The sequence below is a fragment of the Megascapheus bottae genome, chromosome 6, assembly GCF_031878675.1.
Source record: "Megascapheus bottae isolate mThoBot1 chromosome 6, mThoBot2.hap1, whole genome shotgun sequence".
Taxonomy (NCBI): Eukaryota; Metazoa; Chordata; class Mammalia; order Rodentia; family Geomyidae; genus Megascapheus; species Megascapheus bottae.
In genome coordinates, this window is record NC_143514.1 from 60,790,374 (window position 1) to 60,809,329 (window position 18,956).

General features: G+C 46.1%; 1 protein-coding gene across 3 annotated transcripts in view; it reads left to right on the top strand.

The window, feature by feature from the left end:
- The first annotated feature begins 370 nt into the window (after nt 1-370).
- Inpp5b (inositol polyphosphate-5-phosphatase B) overlaps nt 371-18,956 on the top strand; it is a 64,096-nt gene continuing 45,510 nt past the window's right edge. For 2 of the 3 annotated variants that reach the window (XM_090335184.1, XM_090335182.1), the window contains exon 1: nt 10,553-10,626. In XM_090335184.1, the coding sequence (XP_090191310.1) occupies nt 10,587-10,626 (40 nt within the window). In that variant the 5' untranslated portion in view covers nt 10,553-10,586. Of the gene's footprint in view, nt 440-1,078; nt 1,144-1,512; nt 1,608-2,728; nt 2,827-2,972; nt 3,003-6,110; nt 6,222-10,244; nt 10,386-10,552; nt 10,627-18,956 lie in introns of those variants that run through there. The other variant, XM_090335185.1, reaches the window with a different exon arrangement.

Sequence of the window (18,956 nt, forward strand, 5' to 3'; positions counted from 1 at the left end):
TGAGGCTTTCCTGGACTCACTTATCTAACCTCCCCATCTGGAACAACGTCCTCAACTTAGGATAATGAAGCCTGAAAAGACAAATATCTCTACCTAGGGCAGGTGGACGGGGCAGTTATTGAAGGGAGAAAGAGGGTGGAATTAAGCAGGGGAAATTCTCCCGCCCCCCGCCCCCCGCCCCCTGCCTTGAGGCTTTCTGGGACAGGAGTCTTGGGTCCGTGACTTGGAGGCTAGAGAGATTCCTCAGCCCCGGAAGCCCAGTTTATCTCAGGATCTACAGGGTTAACACGGATGTGGACACTCCCCCCAGCCCTAACTCGGGCATGCCGGGACTTGCAGGCTAGCCGGAGGGCCAGTGGCACCGGGGGCTGCTGGGAAATGTAGTTCCTGGCTCAGCCGGGGCCCCGGTACCAAGGGTCCAGCGTTGACAGCTCGGGAGGTAGGTGGCAATGGCAGAGGGGAAGGGAGAGCTGTAGGGGGGTGCGGAGTGAGAGGAGGTGGGCAGGCTGACGGCTGGGACCCCTGCCCAGCGGCTGTCAGAGTGCCCACCCCCAGCCAGAGGCTGATGCAATGGGCCTGCTGGATAGGGTGAGGGCAAGGAACAACGGGCTGCTTTTCCCGCCTCAAGGGAAAAAGGAACAAACAGGATTGGGCTCCTTCCCTGGAGGGGATTCTCCCCACCTAGAGTTAGGACAAGTCTTTCCCAACTATATTCAGATATGTCACCAACCTCTCCCACAGAGGACCAACATTGCTCCTCTGAAAAGGGGGTGCTGAGCTAAGAAGCATTGGGGACTCTGTCTCCTAGTCTCCTATTTGCAACAAGAAGGCCGGTCCCCACTCACCTGGATGCACTCCCAGAGAGAGGGTGGCACAATGAATCAGACATGGCGAGGAGAAAAGGGATGGGGGGCCTCTTTCTGAAATCTTACAAGGTACATGATAGGGAGAAAGAATGTGGACGAGGGCCAGGCCTTTCCTTCTTCCTCAGCAAAGGCCCCTGCCCCACTCTGTCATCTCCTTGGTTGACCCAAATAGATTTCCATCAGCTCTCCCTTCAAGCCTGTCTGCTCAACAGGATCCAGCATGGACCAGTCGGTGGCCATCCAGGAGACGCTGTCGGAGGGGGAATACTGCATCATCATATCCTTTCCAGACTTGAGCTCCGGGCCCAGGGCCTGCCCTGGCTTTGGGCAATAGAAGGGAAGATAACAGTCTCTGCCCCGTGCCCTTCTTTTAGCCATCAGAAGAGAAGGAGGCCAGGATTTATTAAATACTGACTTGGTCCTGGACTCTCTGCCAGGTGCTTTCTTTAAATATGCAACTCCCTACCTGGAGATGTGGAAACTGTAATTCCTATGTCACAGATATGGAAGGCCCAGAGATGAAGTGACATATCCAAGGTGACAGCTTGGGTGGGTGGGGGTTAGGAAAAGGCAGGGACTGGTGGAATGAGCTGGATTAGGAACACCTGGCCTGGACTTCGATTTTTTTTCTTTGACTGAGCAGCAGGCGGTACAAGGTACACTGTGTGAGGGAGACAGCAGGCAGAGCCGCCTGCTGGGGTTGGTGCGTTACCGCGTGGAACACGGTGGCCAGGAATATGCGTGAGTGATAGACTCTGGAGTTGCCTGTCTTCCGGGCCATAACAGACTTCATTGTACCCTCCAATTGGACTTTTGCCATTCCTCTAGGCTCGAATCTAATTCTCCTAGAGTAATTATCATAATGATAGTTATTGTTCTTTGAACATCATATTTAAAGCCTTTTTGCATGTATTAACTCATATAATCAGCAAGACATGAGGAGACTTCTGGAAAAGACATAGTTATCATAGTGTCCAGATCTTGAGTTCATGGTCTGAATGTCTGGATTCATGTCTAGTCATTGTGATCCTAGGCAAGCTGTTTTATTCCTGCCTATTTCAGCTGGTCAGATTAAAGATGAGCACATTGGAGTTGAGAGTATAATTCAGTGGTAGAGCACTAGTAGGTATAAGGCCATGGGTTTAATTCCCAGCACACCCTCCCCTAGAGAAAAAAAAAAGATTAAAGTAAGTCAGTACATGTAAAGGTTTTAAACACAGTATGAGGTATAGAGAAGGTACTCATTAACTGTCACCTGGGAATAAATATCTGCCAATTACACGGGAGAAGAGAGTAATACTTGGCAGAGGTCTCATAGCTAGTAAGTGAATCTTAATGTCTCAGAGCTGGGAGGGAAGGGAGCCTCAGAAATTTTCTAATCCACTGTCATTTATTTACTTATTTATTTAGCTAAGCCTGGGACTTGAACTCAGGGCCTGGGCACTGTCCTTGAGCTTTTTCAAGGCTAGAACTCTACCATTTGGGGAAGAGCACAACTTCTGGCTTTTTCTGTGTATGTGGTTCCAGGGAATCGAACCCAGGGCTTTGTGCATGCTAGGCAAGCTCTCTGCCACTAGGCCAACTCCTGGCCCAAAGTTTCCTAATTTTATGGGTAGGGGAACTAAGGTTCAGGTAGAGAAAGGAGGTGGCTAAGGATGCACAGTTCCATACATACAACCTGGGCCAAATCAAATGTGTTTCACTAACAAGGCAGGCATAAATTACATCCTTCATGGTCACTGTCATCAGAAAGGTTGAGGAATGGGCCCAGCCAGGACAGAATTGGGACCCTGGGAGAACATGAACACTTAGACCTCCAAGCTATGGCCAGCTCTGTTTTTACTTCTGTTTTCTGCCCTTAGTCTCTTCCTGTACACACACCGGAGGATGGCCATTACAGGGGACGATATCTCTTTGGACCAGATTGTGCCCGTCTCGCGGGATTTTACACTGGAAGAAGGTGCCACAGGAGATTGGGTGGTGTGAATCCCTCTCCTCTGGGAGCTCCTCCCCCTTTAGGTTTCTCTGTTCTTGTGTGCATGTGTGGGGGATGGGGGGACAGGGGTCCTCAGTTGCTAAAGACATTCTCATTTCCCTCTCCCACAGTATTCCCAGAAGGTGAACTCTACATCCTTGGTGAGTGGTCCTGTCAGTCTGGGTCCCAGTGGGAGATAAGGGGAGGACTATTTTCAGACAGAGAGGAATGCTATGAAGTAAGAACACTATTCTTATTTTATTTTATTTTGTCTGTTATAGGGCTTGAATTCAGGTCTGGGCACTTGTCCCTGATCAATTTTGCTCAAGGCTAGCACTCTACAACTTTGAAGCACAGGGCCATTTCTGTTTTTCTGGTGATTAATTGGAGATAAGAGCCTCATGGACTTTTCTGCCTGAGCTGGCTTTGAACCACAATCCTCAGATCTCAGCTTCCTGAGTAGCTAGGATTACAGATGTGAGCCACTGGCACTCAGCTCCCAGCTCTCACTATTCTTATTGTGGTAATTAAACTATTCACATATGGCCCTGCCCACCTCTTCTGTCTCATCACTATCCATAGCACATGGTTGCTGTACTGGAGTCCCCTGGATGGCCTCAATCACCTGAGACATCACATATTCTCTCCCCTCACCCCCTCTCTCTGTCTCTTTTTCTCTTGTTGGTCATGGGGCTTGAACTTTGGGCCTGGGCACTGTCCCTGAGCTCTTCAGCTCAAGGCTACTGCTCTACCACTTGAGCCACAGCACTACTTCCAGTTTTCTTGTGTTAACTGGAGGTAAGAGTCTCATGGACTTTTGTGCCAGGCTGGCTTTAAATCTTGATCCTCAGATCTCATCCTCCTGAATAGCTAGTTACAGGTGTGAGCCACCAGCTCCTAGCTAGACATCACATATTCTCATGGCAGAGGTTCCCCCTTCCTGCACCTAGCCACTTTCTCCATTTATAGGAGTTGTAGGAATTCGTCCAGGCTTCCTTTCACACATTTCTTTTTTTTTTTTTGCCAGTCCTGGGCTTGAACTCAGGGCCTGAGCACTGTCCTTGGACTTTCTCAAAGCTAGAGCTCTACCACTTGAGTCTCAGCACCACTTCCAGCTTTTTTCTGTGTATGTGGTACCAAGGAATGGAACCTGGGTCTTTGTGCATGCTAGGCAAGCAGTCAACCACTAGGCCAAACTCCCGGCCCCCTTTCACACATTTCTTTTCCCTGCAAGTCTGTCTTTTTTTCTTTTCTTTCCTTTCTTCCTTTCTCTCCTCCCTTCCCTGACTGCCTGCCTTCTTTCCTTCCTTCCTCTCCTTTATTTCCTTCCTCTCTTTCTTTCCTTTTCTTTCTTTCTTGTACTGATCATGGAGCTTGAATTCAGGGCTGGGCATTTTCTCTGAGCTTTTGTGCTCAAGATTGGCATTCTACCACTTGAGACAGTAGCAGATTGGAAGTAAGAGTCACATGGAACTTTCCTGCTCTGGTTGGAGATCCCTGATCTTCAGGGCTCAGCCTTCTGAGTAGCTAGGATTACAGGCAAGAGCCTCTGGCACTGGCTTCTCAGCTAGGGGAGTCTTTGGACAAAGCCTTGAAATTGCTCTCTCACTGATATATGTGCCTTATCCTAGCCAGACCTCTGTGACTTATAAGAATTTATTATTTGTATTCACTTATTTAATGTCTGACTTCTTTGCTAGACAATAATAATAGAGGGGAATATTTAATCAGTGATTATCTTCTGTCAGGTTATATGATACTATCTTCTGTCAGGTTATATAATACAAGGTTTACACACAAAATTTGGCAAGCTTGAGAAGTTGGTGTTCTAGTAGTAGAATATCTGTCTAGAATGCTCAAAAACAGAAGATACATTGTGGCCTTTAATTAAAAAACAAAGATCTGGAAAGATCTACAAATAAATATCCATTTTATGAACAAGGTAACTGAGGTCCAGAGAAATTAAAAAAAGTAATACTGGGTGGAAGCAGGATTCAAACTCAGATTCCAGACTCTGAAGCCTATACTTTAAAAAAAATTTTTTTTGGTGGTAATGGGAAGTATACTTAGGGCCTCACATTTGTTAGGCAGACACTCTACCATTTGAGCCACATCTATCCCCTTTTTCCACTGGTTATCTTCAGGATCGGGTGCTGCTACATGTCTAAATCATCCTGGACTGAGATCCTCTTACTGCACTACCCTATGTCACTTGGGATGGCAGGTATATGCCAACAGGGCCAGACATTGTATCTTCATCATAGTTGGGATAACAGATTTGTGTCTTCATGCCCAGAGTGCTACAACCCACTCTCCTCCTCCCCCTTCTCCTCCTCCCCCTTCTCCTCCTTTTTGCCAGTCCTGGGGCTTGAACTCAGGGCCTGGGCACTGTCCTTGAGCCTCTCTATGCTCAAGGCTAGTGCTCTACCACTTGAGCCACAGCACTACTTCCAGCTTTTTTCTGTGTATGTGGTACTAAGGAATGGAACCTAGGGCTTCATGCATGCTAGGCAAGCACTCTACCACTAAGCCACATTCCCAGCCCATCTCTTAACTCTTAAAATGCTCTGCTATGCTAGATGGCTTCTGCTCATTCACTTTTTTGTGTGCTCACCTTGCACTAGGCATTTGCTATGAATAAGAGGTTTTCTAGTTAGCCCACATCTGTTTTCTTCACTGTGTCTTAGCAAAGTGTTTGGAACTACCAGGAAGATCACCTGATGGGCTGTTCTTCTAGTCCACCTCTATAAGCTTTTCATCCTGGATAGGGCAAGGGAGGTGAAGGAAAGACCATAGCTCCAGAGAACCTGTCTCTGCTAGATTCATCTGTGATGCAGTGGTGAGGCTGTTTGGTTTTCAGAGTCTCAAGCTCCCTCTGAAAAGTGGGGCTGATGCTCATTTGAAACTAAAGGGTCAGAGGGTACCAGTTATTGTCCTATCAGCAGCTATGGGTAAGTTGTTTAAAGTCAACGGACCTGGAGCCAGGGCTCAATTTTCCATTCTAGGGACTTCATGCTTAAAATGAATCCAAGAGCTGGGTACATGCCTAGCTACTCAGGAGGCTGAGATTGGAGAATTTTGGTTTGAAGCCAGCCCTGGCAGAAAAGTCTGAGACTCTTATCTCTAACTAGAAAAGCAGAGTGGTAGAATGCTATCCTTGAGCAAAAAGGGCTCAGAGAGAGTGCCTGGGGCCCCAGGACAGGCACAAAAAAATCTAAGCTCTTCACTCTTGGTGGTGGCCAAGGGCTCATTTCCTGCTCCCTCTGTAGGCTCAGATGTGACTGTCCAGCTGGACACAGCGAAGCTCAGCCTTGTCTTCCAACTGCCCTTTGGTTCACACACTAGGATGTTCCTCCAGGAAGTCGCCAGGGCCTGTCCAGGTAGGTCAGACTTAGGCTCACAAGGTGGGTTTCTGCTGGTGAGGGCGCTGACTTCCCCACTCCAATTGACTGTCTATCATTTGAACTCATACTTTACAGTTTCTGTACCCTCCCGAGGCTGCTGGCACAGGACTGTGGCACTCCCAGAGGCTGAGATCTGAGGATCATGGTTCAAAGCCAGCCCAGGCAAGAAAGTTCGTGAGACTGGGCCGGGAGTTTGGCCTAGTGGTTAAAGTGCTTGCCTAGCATGCATGAAGACCCGGGTTCGATTCCTTGGTACCACATACATAGAAAAAAGCCGGAAGTGGTGCTGAGGCTCAAGTGGTAGAGCTCTAGCCTTGAGAAAGTCCAAGGACAGTGCTCAGGCCCTGAGCTCAAGCCTAGGACTGGCAAAAAAAAAAAAAAAAAAAAAAAGAGTCTCAGGACCTTTAAAAAAAAAAAAAAAGTTCGTGAGACTGTTAGCTCCAGTTAACTGCCACAAGAAACCAGAAGTGGTGAGGTAGCTGGCTCAAGTGGTAGAGCGCTAGCCTTGAGCTGAAGAGCTCAGGGACAATACTCAGGCCCAGAGTTCAAGCTCCATGACTGACATAAATAAATAAATAAATGTTCTAGCTTTGGCTTCACAACAAAAGATTAGTGCTCCTAGACAGATTGAGGTCTGCCAGGGAGATAAAGGAGAGTTTGTGAGGAGGAGAGGGCCATTACAGAACCTTCAAGTTTAAGCCACAGGGTGCTGGCCCCTCTGGTGTCCACTCAGTGGAATTAGTTGTTTCCTTTCAGGCTAATATCTTGTCTCTGGCTTGAACTCAGAGACTGAGCATTGTCTTTGGGCTTTCTCAAGGCTAGCTCTCTATCATTTGAGCCCCAGCACCACTTCTGGCTTTTTCTGTGTAAGTGGTACTGAGGAATTGAATCTAGAGCTTCCTGCATGCTAGGCAAGCACTCTACCAATAGGCCACACTCCTGGCCCTGATTACTGCTATCATTTAATGATCATTAGTAATGGCTTTAGGAGGGATAATCACAGTAATACCAGTTGAGCATCCTGAATCTGGAACTCCAAACTCTGAAATGTTCTAAAACCCCAAAACTTTTCTTTTTTTTTTGCCAGTCCTGGGCTTGAGCACTCTACCACTAGGCCAGACTCACAGCCAAAAACCCTAAAACTTTTTAAGTGTCAATATGATGCCAACAAGTAGAAAATACCACATCATCAAAGTTTGTTTTATGTATGCATTTTTTTGTACCTGTACTGGGGCTTTAACTAAGGGTCTGGGCACTGTCCCTTAGCCTTTTTACTCTAAGTCACGGCTGGTTTTACTTGAGTCATAGCTGGTTAATTTTTGCTGGTTAATTGGAGATAAGAGTCCCATATACTTTCCTGTTCAGGCTGGCTATGAACTGCAGTCTTCAGATCTCAGCCTTGCTAGTAGCTAGGATTACAGGCATAAGCCATGGGCACCTGGGGCCATCCACTTCAGAACCCTCTGAAGCACTTCTGGTTCTAAGAATTTTGGGTAAGGGATAGCCAACCAGTAAGAATAGAGTATAGATAGCCTCTTTGGGTTGAAATACATTTTTCTTTTTTTTTTTTTTTTTGCCAAACCTGCGGCTTGAACTCAGGGTCTGAGCACTGTCCTTGGGCTTTCTCAAGACTAGAGCTCTACCACTTGAGCCTCAGCACCACTTCCGGCCTTTTCTGTGTCTGTGGTACTGAGGAATTGAACCTAGGACTTGGTGCATGCTAGGCAAACAGTCTACCATTAGGCCAAACTCCTGGCCCTGAAATCCACTTCTGATAGTCCTTAGCTCTGTGACTTTGACTAACCACTCTTCTGAACCTTCATTTTGATATTCTTCTACATGTCATGAATATCTCCCTAATGGGATTGTGAGAATTAAAAGAAATAACACATATGAAATAGGCGCTGGTGGCTCATGCCTGCAATCCTGCCTACTCAGGAGGCTGAGATCTGAGGATTGCAGTTTGAAGCCAGTCCTGACAGTAAAGTCCATGAAACTCTTATCTCCAATAAAGCACCAGAAAACCAGAAGTGGCACTGTGGCTCAAAGTGGTAAAGTGATGGCCTTGAGATGGAAAAGCTCAAGGATAGCACCCAGACCCTAAGTTCAAGCCCCATGACTGACAAAAGAAAGAAGGAAAGAAAAAGAGAGAGAGAGAGAGACAGAGACAGAGACAGAGACAGAGAGAGAGAACAAAGGAGGGAGCTAGGAGTGTGGCCTAATGGTAGAGTGCTTGCCTAGCATGCATGAATGAAGCCTTGGGTTCGATTCCTTGGTACCATATACACAGAAAAAGCTAGAAGTGGTGCTGTGGCTCAAGTGGTAGAGCCCTAGCCTTGAGAAAGCCCAAGGACAGTGCCTAGGCCCTGAGTTCAAGCCTCAGGACTGGCAAAAAAAAAAAAGAAAAAGGAAAGAAAAGAAGGAGGAAAGAACACATGTGAAAGTTCTCATCAGGTAGCAGCAATAACTCAACATATATTTTCTCTTTCTGAAAAGGAATCATAACTGACTCTCCCTTTGGACTTTTGAGTTAGACACAATTCTAAGACCTTTTTACAAATCAACACTTGCTCTTAATCTTTATCACAACCTTCTGTTTTAGTATTATCAAAGTCTGCATTTTATAGATAAAGAAACTGAAGCTCCAAGATAGTAGGTGTTTTTCCTGAGTGCACAGCCTGTACACTGTAGACAGTGCCAGGATGAGCAAGACTAGCTAGGTCTTACTCCAGAGTCTATTCTTCCTTCTTTGGTCTTTCTCTCTGTCTCTCTCTCTGTGCCCCCCCACCACCCCTCTCTCTCTCCATCTCAAGGAAGCCTTCCTGTAGGAGGTGATGTTAAAGCTTAGAAAGAAGAACAATGAGGGAAAAGGGCATGGCAATGGGAAGAAGGAGCAGGCTCCACTGATCTTGGTTAAGGTATGAAGAGAGCTGGGAAGGAGAGGCCAGCAGAGGGCAGCTCAGGGAACTTGAACTCTGCCCTTTGGCTCCTGGTGAGCTCTGGGGGATAAAGTGGGGGTGGTTAGGCAAGATTAGCACTTTAGAAAGGCTTTTCTGATAAGAGCTGAGGAAAGGAGGAACCTGGATTAGAGAGATCAAGGAGAATGTATTAAGGAGGTTCAGACTTACAGAATGAGGCTGGGAGTGGTGACCTGGGCTGGGATAGGAGGTTAGGGGAAGCAAGGATGCACTGGACGAGTAGTAAGGAGGTCCAACAGAGGACAATGAAGTTGCCTCAAGAGCTGTGAATTTGGATTGTGCTAACAGCTTGCCAACTGATTAGAACTGTGACTGGCCACTTAACAAATGTTTGTTAAATGGATGGGTAGAGCTTGGTACTTGACTGTATGAATAAAGGAGAGAAGTCAAGGATGACTTAACAATCCAAGGTTTCTTGTTTTTCTTATGTAGGTCCTGGGGCTTGAACTCAAGGTATGCATTCTATCCCTGAGTTTGCTTTGTTCAAGGCTAGTGCTCTACTACTTTAGCCCCAGCCCCACTTTCACTGCCTAATTGCAGATAATAATGTCATGAACATTTTTTGCCCAAACTGGCTTTGAACCATGATTTCAGATGTCAGCCTCCTCCACTGGCACTCCACTTTTGTGGGGGGAGGAAGGCAGAGAATCTTGAGACTGAATATAGATTAGTAGTATATAAATTTTTAAAGTAATTTAAAGTCATGAATGAGTTCTTTTTCTCCTTTAGGATTTGTCTTACAGGTCTCTTACCTGCGCTGGAGTTCACATCCCACGTCCAGTAACCAGCAGGAAAGCTATACTATTTCTCTCTCTCCTCCTGTTTCACTCTCCATCTGTCTTTCTCTCTCCCCTTGTTTTTTTTTTTTTTTTTTTGTGCTTATATTGGGGCTTGAACTGAGGACCTGGGTGCTGATCCTTGGCTTTTGGACCTAGATGCTTGTGTCCAGGGCAACGGAGTTGAAGATTTTCCCCAGAACACAAGCCCGTGATTCCGACTGTGCTTCTTGTTCCTGACACAGGCTTTGACCCTGAGACCCCGGATCCTGAGTTCCTCTGGCTAACCCGATACAAATGTGTGGACCTAGAGCTGGAGTCTCCCACAGCACGAGGTTGGAACACGGCCCCGGGTCCCTCGCCCTGGTGCGCGGCAATTGGTGGAGGCAGGTATCCATCTCGGAGAAGAAAGTGAGGATTCGAGGATAGCAGTTACCAAGGGGCGGGGTTAGTTCTGTTTGGGGGCGGGGCTGTGGAGCAAACATAATTTTGATTGGCGGGAGTGGCGCGCGGGGCGGGCTCGTCTTAGGGGGGCGGAGCGTGCGGGCGGGCTGCGGGATGAGTAGCTTGAAGAAGCTGGCAGGGAAATGTCCGCCGCCGCCGGCTCTCGGGAGCGCGACTCTGCAGGTACCATGAGGGATGGCAAGCAGGACTTGGGGCGGGGGGGAGGGCGTCTCGCCTGTGGACGGCAGCAGGCCGGGCCTTCGAGTAGGCTGGGCGTATGGGTTAACCGGTGAACGCGTGAGGCGAAGACCGAGCTCTGGGCCCTACAGAGGCGGGGACATGGGGACGGAGGTTCTGTGGAGAAGCTCAGCCCGGCATGATGAGGGGGCGGTGGAGAGGTGTCCGGTGGGAATGGGGTGCTGAGGATTCCTGGGGGAGTGTTAAGTGAAGCGCCGTGGTTTCACTCGCGGTGTGACCCGGCGCCACTCGCGACCTCTTTCTGTGCCTCAGTTTCTCTAGCTGAGCGTGCTCTTCCGTCCCGATGAGAATTTGGCGGGTGTGTTTGTAGGGTGTGCACACGCCGTCTCCGTGTCTTCCCCTGATGAGGTGCGGTGTGTTCTGGGGTTCCACCCTGGGGTTCCTGGATAGGACCGTGCGCTGAGCCGGAGTCCAGGGGAACCGTCCTGGGACTGGAAGCCAGGAGAGGTTCCAGGTAAATGGGTCAAGGTTTTTTGTTTTTTGTTGTGTCCATGTAGCCCTTGGTGGTTCATGTTGTATTGCACAAAAGGCAGATTGTTGAGTAGGTGTCTGGTGCTCTGGTGAACCAAAGACTCAGGGCTGAAATTTGGGTCAGTTTGAAGGCCTGATTCCTGCCCCCTGTCCCCCAAGGGCTGCCTGGTTGGTGGCTTTTGTCTCCAGGGTGTGCCCAGGGAGCACCAATTTCACGCCAGCTTCGGCATAACCACTTGTACCTATTTGTACCACTCTCCTCTGTTCTATGTCAGAGATCAAGAGTCTTGTCAAGTAGTTGTGCTCTTACAGGCTTGGAAACTATGAGGGGTAGGGAAGGGTGACAGGTTGCACAAGCAGTTCGTAAAAGGAGAGGAAATGAGGCCAGGGGAGGACTTCCTCAGTGCTTAGGCTTTTCCTTTACTGTGACTAGTGCAAGATGAGATTCAAGGGCCAGATGTGCTGATAGTTTCCATCTCTCTTGGGTTTATCTCAGAGTCCACTTGAAGAACTGGTCATGAGATAGCTATTGCTTCAGATTCCATGATACTTTGAGATGTAGTGCTAGCCCCAGTGAAGAGAGTTTCAGGGCAGGCTCTCTCCTTGCCCTTCATGAGATGCTGCCACGATCCATATAATCAGTGGAGGAAGACAGACCCCATGGCTACACAAAGAGGTGGGTTATACCTCTTCAGTCAGTGGTCTAGACCCAGACTGTTGGAATGCTTTACTTATTTTCCTAGAAGAAAGTCATTTTTCCTGGAATATTAGGCCAGGCAGCTCTTAACCCAGTTTTGTGTTTTTGTTTTTTTTTCCCTCCAGAACTTGGGCTTGTACTCAGGGCTTGGCCATTGTTCTTTAGCTTATTTTGCTCAGGGCTAGTGCTCAGCCACTTGAACCACAGCTTTATTTCTGGCTTTTTGGTGGTTAATTGGAGATAGGAGTCCTGTGGACTTTGTTGCCTGTGCTGACTTTGAACCATGATTCTTAGGTCTCAGCCTCCTGAGTGGCTAGGATTACAAGCATGAGCTACAGGTGCCCAACTTGGTAGCCAGTGTTGTCTTTTTTTTTTTTTTTGCTAGTCGTGGGCTTGGGCTCAGGGCCTGAGCACTGTCCTTGGACTTTCTCAAGGCTAGAGCTCTACCACGTGAGCCTCAGTACCACTTCCAGCTTTTTTCTATGTATGTGGTACCGAGGAATCGAACCCGGGTCTTCGTGCACGCTAGGCAAGCACTCTACCACTAGGCCGAACTCCCGGTCCCCAGTGTTGTCTTTTTATTTTTTGGCCCCGAGTGAGAAAAATGTAGGGATCCTAGAGTATTGGATTTACTCTCACAAAAGGAAAACTAGCCAAGCACAACAGAGAAATTATTGTCTGGGCTTTGGTTTTACTTTTAGTTTGAAAGCATTTGTTCCCATTGAAGCACCCACAATAAGTGGTACTATAATAAGAACTGCTAAAATTGTTCCTCTTAAAACACTTAAAAGCAGCATCAAACCAAGTCCTCCTTCCTCTTTGGGTCATCTGTGTTTCCAGAGTTGCTCTGGTCTCAGGGGGCAGTATACAGGTAGGAGAAATCTTTGGGCTCCTGAAGATCCGGGCTCCAAGTCCTGTATACAAATGACCAAAATACCCTCTTCCCAATAGCCTGGGGAACTAAGCCAACGCAAGAGACTGTTCCAAGCTGGGTTGAAATATTGAGGATTGTGGTTCAAAGTCATCCAGGGCAGAAAAGTCTGTGAGACTCTTACCTCTGACTAACCACCAAAGCCCAGAAATGGTGCTGTGGCTCAAGTAGTAGAGTTAGAAAACTGAGAGGAGGAAGCTCCTAGGCCCCGAGTTCAAGCCCCAGTCTTGGTACCAGGGGAAAGAAAAAAGCTGTTCCAAGTGCTGTTTTTTGCATAGTACAAGCAATTCTCTGTCCTTGGAACTGGCATAGACAGGGTCTAAATAGTGTACAAATAGAGCTGAGAGAACATAGGATCGGGGCAGCAGGACAGTGGTCCTGATAGGGAGAGCCAAAGGCAAGAGCATTCAAAGGCCTGTGTGTTCAGGGGCATGGTGAATCTGAGTTTCATTCTTGTCTTCAGCCTAATAGTGATTCTTTCCAAAATGTCTGTTTGTCTATTTGACTTGACTCTGCTGAATTTAAAGAGTGTTAGGTAACTGAGTGGAGATGATAGTGGAAAAAGGAAATGGAGCTAGTTTCTGATAGAAATCCTGTTTTAAAATCAGATGTTTGTAGGAGCTAAATTGTGATGTGGAAATGATATGTAATGCTCCAGCTGGTTTATCTGATTCTCTTATGCTCCCCCCTTCCTTTTCTCCCACTCATCTTCCCTCTCTCCTTCTCATGAACTCAGGGCTAGGGCACTCACCCGTAGCTATTTTTGCTTAAGGTTGACATTCTCTCACTTGAACCATTACTCTTATTACTCTTTCTTTGTTTTTTTGGGTTTTTTTTTGTTGTTGTTGTTTTTGTTTTTTGGTTTTTTTTGCCAGTCCTGGCTTGAACTCAGGGCTTGAGCACTGTCCTTGGGCTTTCTCAGGGCTCTACCACTTGAGCCACAGCATTACTTCCGGCTTTTTCTATATATGTGGTATGGAGGACTCAAGCCCTAGTCTTAGTGCATGCTAGGCAGGCACTCTACCACTAGGCTTAACTCCTAGCCCTATAGGTGCTAAAATCTTGCCCTAGTGTTGGTTTGTAGCTCTTTTAGGAAGCAGCTATTCTGTTTTTTCATTTTTATTTATTTTTAGATTTTAATTTTTTTTGTCAGTTGTGGGGCTTGAACTCCTAGTCTTGGGCATTGTCCCTGAGCAATTTTGTTCAAGGCTAGTGCTTTACCACTTTGAGCCACAGCCCCACTTCCAGTTTTCTGGTGATTCCTTGAAGATAAGAGTGTCATATCCTAACCTGGTGTGGTGGCTCATGCCTGTAATTCTAGCTGCTCAAGAGACTGAGATCTGAGGATCATGGTTCAAAGCCAGCCCAGACACTAAAGAACAGGAGACGCTTATCTCCAATTAATCACACACACACACACACACACACACACACACACACACACACACACACACACACACACGCAAAGTGAAGTGGGGCTGTGGCTCAGGACTGTGCCCAGGCCCAGAGATAGGGCGATAGGTAGCCTTGAGCTGAAGAGCTCAGGGACAGTGCTCAGGCCCAGAGTTTAAGCCCCAAGACCGCCGCCCCTAAAAGTGTCAGATCCTTGGGGGATCCTCAGATCTAGGGTAGCTAGGATTACAGGTGTGAGCCACCAATATCCCTGCTCATTTTTTTTTATTGCTCTTGATTTTTCTGACTTGAGAGCAATGCCTGTTGCTGCTGCTGTCTAGCAACTGCAGGTCCTCTTATCTGGAAATCGTATTGGGAATCCTATGTTACCGGCCAGATATAAATAGGCATTCATTTCCTTTCACAGTCAGCAGACTTTCAATGCTTTGTAATCCTGAGTCCAGGGGAGTGAGATGAGAATAATGTGGACCAGGGAAACTGCATTCATGTCAGCTGTTGTGGGCCTCACAAAGTTGGCTCACTTTTAATCAGTAATGAAATTAAAAAGAAAGCCCACTTAAAGAGAAAAATGTATCTGATACTGATTAAAAGTGAGCCAACTTTGTGGGCACACACACCGTGAATGAAATGCGTTTATGGGTATTTTTTCTCTCTCTCCCTGGACCCAGGAAACAAAGCATTAAAGTCTGCCTGGCCTGTGAAAGGAAATGAATGCTATTTATATCTGGGGTAACATAAAGGGTAACCTAGATTACCAGAGTAGGAGTCAGTGAGAATGTTAGAAAAATAAGCCTCTGGGCTTTTTTTTTTCCCTCTCTCTTTTCATCTTGCTTTATCTATATTAATGAATAAAACCTGTGTGACTACCAAATCCTTTCAGCATGGAAAAAATGAATTTACTTAAAATAGCACTCATCCCTGATACCTTTGTAGGGAGTTCTATAGGCAAATTAACTTATTTTGAAGTCACTTGTTCCTTTTCACAAAACAGAGCTGTACTCAGTTTTCTTCCTCCCTTTGTCAGTCCCTTCTCCATTTTCCTTCTTAGCCCCATTTAATCTTGTTTCTAGTACAGGAGAAACTCCTGACTTTTTTCTTTCTGCTGTTTGCTTCCTTCCTCCTCCTCCTCCTCCTCCTCCTCCTCCTCCTCCTCCTCCTCCTCCTCCTCCTCCTCCTCCTCCTCGTCCTCCTCCTCCTCCTCGTCCTCCTCTTCTGCTTCTCCTCCTTCTCCTTCTTCTTCTTTTTTGTCTCTCTCTTTCTAAAACTGCTTTGTGGAATTCTACAGTGGTTGTCTGTAGAAGAAGACAGGTGATCCACAAACATTCAGTTAGAAGTGGAGCTTTTCACAGAAAAATCCTCAGAGACCAAGAGTTCAAGAAGAAGGCATCAATATTTATTAGAGGGAGCTGGGAGTATGGCCTAGTGGTGGAGTGCCTGCCTAGCATGCATGAAGACCCAAGTTTGATTCCTGCCTAGCCTGTATGAAGACCCAGATTCGATTCCTCGGTATCATGTACATAGAAAAGCCGGAATGGTGCTGTGGCTCAAGTGGTAGAGCACTAACCTTGAGGAAAGCCCAAGGACAGTGTTCAGGTCCTGAGTTCAAGCCCCAGGACTGGCAAAAGAAAAATATTTACTATAGGAAGGACAGCGCTGGAATATCAGACACTGGATCATTTACATAGTTTTTGTTGTTGTTGCTGCTGCTTAAAATATACTAAATACACTGTAAAGCTCCAAACAAAAAGGAAAAAACAATGAAAGTACTGGACATGGTGGCATATACCTGGAAGGCCATCCTGGGATGCTTGGTGAGAACCTTATCTAAAGGAAAAAAAAATATATCAATTTTGTAGACTTCAGCAATGATTTATATAGAAACTGAAGCTAACAAATATAAATGAGAAGAAACTTTCATTCTTGAATATTTATGATGAGCATTTAAATGACGTATCTGAATGGTCTGGATGTTTTACTATTGCTTCTTGGTACAGCTAGCTTGCTTGCTTCCTTCCTTCCTTCCTTCCTTCCTTCCTTCCTTCCTTCCTTCCTTCCTTCCTTCCCTTCCCTTCCCTTCCCTTCCTTTCCCTTCCTTCCTTTGCCAGTCTTGGGGCTTGAACTCAGGGCCTGGATACTGTCCTCAAGGCAAGGATACCGTTCTCAAGGCAAGCATTCTACTACTTGAGCCACAGCACCAGTTTCAGCTTTTTCTGTGTAGTACTGAGGAATTGAACTCAGGGCTTTGTGCATGCTAGGCAAGCACTCTACCACTGGGCCATACTCCAGGCCCATGACTGTCCTTTCTTGCATCTGTACATTGAGAATAAGAGTACCTCCTGGAGGAGCACACAGGATTTAAGGAACACTAAGTTATTTAGGGTTTTTTTTGTTTGGGACTCACATGTCTAAGTCAGATATTGGAGTAACTTAGGATCCAGCTGCCCTCTTCTGGCCCTGTCCTAGGATGGTTTCTTCCCAGTGAGAACTGAGAATTGTACTCATTACCGCCTTCCTCCTCCTCTTCTTCCTCCCCCTCCTCTTCCTCTTCCTCCTCCTCCTCTTCCTCCTCCTCCTCCTCTTCCTCCTCCTCCTCCTCCTCCTCTTCTTCTTCTTCTTCTTCTTCTTCTTCTTCTTCTTCTTCTTCTTCTTCTTCTTCTTCTTGTGTGTGTGTGTGTGTGTGTGTGTGTGTGTGTGTGTGTGTGTGTGTGACAAACTCCTCTGAATATGGCAGACTGACATTTAGATCCTGGCTTTGTTGTCTTTACTTCTTTCTTTAATATATTTTTTCCCCCTCAATGTAGTCACTTAAAACCTTGGTCATTGTTCTTCAGCTTCTCTGTGTTTAATAGCATGGCATTTTGAAGATAAACTGCTTTCTTTGTGGAGTATTCCGCAGTTTGAGTTTGTCTGATGTTTCTTTGTAATCTATGTATTTTTTGGGATTTCTGTGTTTTTCTTAGTGTATATTAACAGAAGCCATGTGGTGTCAGTTTGAATAAATGTGTTGATAGCAAAAAAAATCAAGCAAACAAACAAAACCTTGGTTATCATTCTTGACTGTTTCTTCTTACTGTATTTTTTATTTTATTATTTGTGTGTGTGTGGGGGGGTACTAGGGCACTGTTCCTTAAGCTTTTTCATTCAAGACTCTACCACTTGAGCCCCAGCTCCACTTCTGGCTTTTTTTTTTTTTAGTGTGGTTAATGTTTTTAATTATCATTTCCAAAATATAGAAGCTGGTCTAAAAATGTTTAAGTTGACAGTGGATTGCTTGATTGTAGTATACCTTTGTATTATTGCATTGATATATCTACATACCCAATAGCTGTTCACTTCTGGCTTTTTGATAGTTAATTGGAGATAGGGATCCAGACTAGCTTCAAACCATACTTGGAGATCTCAGGGTTCTGAGTAGCTAGGATTACAGATAAAAGGCTCTTATATACTTTTGTTGTTGTTTTTGGCTGTGGAGCTTAAACTCAAGGCCTAGGCACTGAACTCTTTTTTTGCCTAAGGCTAGCATTCTACCACTTGAGCTCCAGTGCCACCTGCAGTTTTCTGGCGGTTAATTGGAGATAAGAGTCTCAGGAAGTTTCCTACCTGGGCTGGCTTTGAACTGGGATCCTCAGATCTCAGCCTCTTGAGTAACAATTTTGTCCAGTCTTTCTGGACCACACTGCTCCTCTCCACACATCTCAACATCCTTATAATTCATGCTACATACCCTGAACTATCACAGTGGCTCTTTTATATGTCTTCCTAACCATTTGTTCTCTCTCTTGGATTTCCTTAGAACATGCCTTTATCACATGCCACTCCTGTATGTGACGAACTTTGCTGCCTCTACAATAAAGTTCAGATTCTTTAGTGTGATATTGAGACCAGCATAACATGGCCTCAGCTCACCTCTTCAGTTTTACCCTCCACAACTCACCTTAACTTCAGACTTTACTGCCTATTCATTCTAGATAAAGCCCTCTCCTTTTTTTTCACTTCTTTGTTGACTTTCCAGTGAAGTACATTTTTTTTTAAGCTTGAACTTGGTGTTCTTAGTCTCCTCCTTTTCAAATGCTAGCCTAATGTCTCAAACTCAGTAGGTGTTCAGAAAAAGAAGTGTTAGTGTTTAACAAATTTTGTCTTTAGTTCTTCTTGGTTCTTAATCTGAACCATTCCAGCCCTCTTCCTCTTTGAGTAAACTCAAAGGAGATGCACTCCTCATGTCCTTCCCCCACCCTTCTGGTTTGCTTTTGCCCACTTCTCTTTCAGCTTTATTACCAGATCACAGACAGCTAGCAAAAGGTCCCCAGTGGACGGACGGCCTGGAGGAAAAAAAGTCCCGTCTTCTGTAGTCTGTCCCCACAAACGTATTGCTGAGAGTAATTTCTCTCAGATGGATTTGCTCAAGGTGCAAATCCAGGGCTCTCAGCTAAGGCCAGGGCTCTCAGCTTCACGTGGCTCAGGATTTGTTTTTAGAGTTATTTGGGCCCATGTTCATTGCTAAACCAGGCACTTTATTTATTTATTTAGATATGAGATGCTAGACAATTTTTTTTTTTGGTTGGTCATGGGACTTGAACTCTGGGCTTGGGTGCCATCCCTGAGCTCTTCAGTTTAAGGCTACTGACCTACCCCTTGAGCCACTGCACCACTTTTGGTATTCTGGTGGTTAATTGGAGATAAGAGTGTCACAGACTTTAGTGCCCAGGCTGGCTTTGAACCTCGACCCTCAGATCTCAGCCTCCT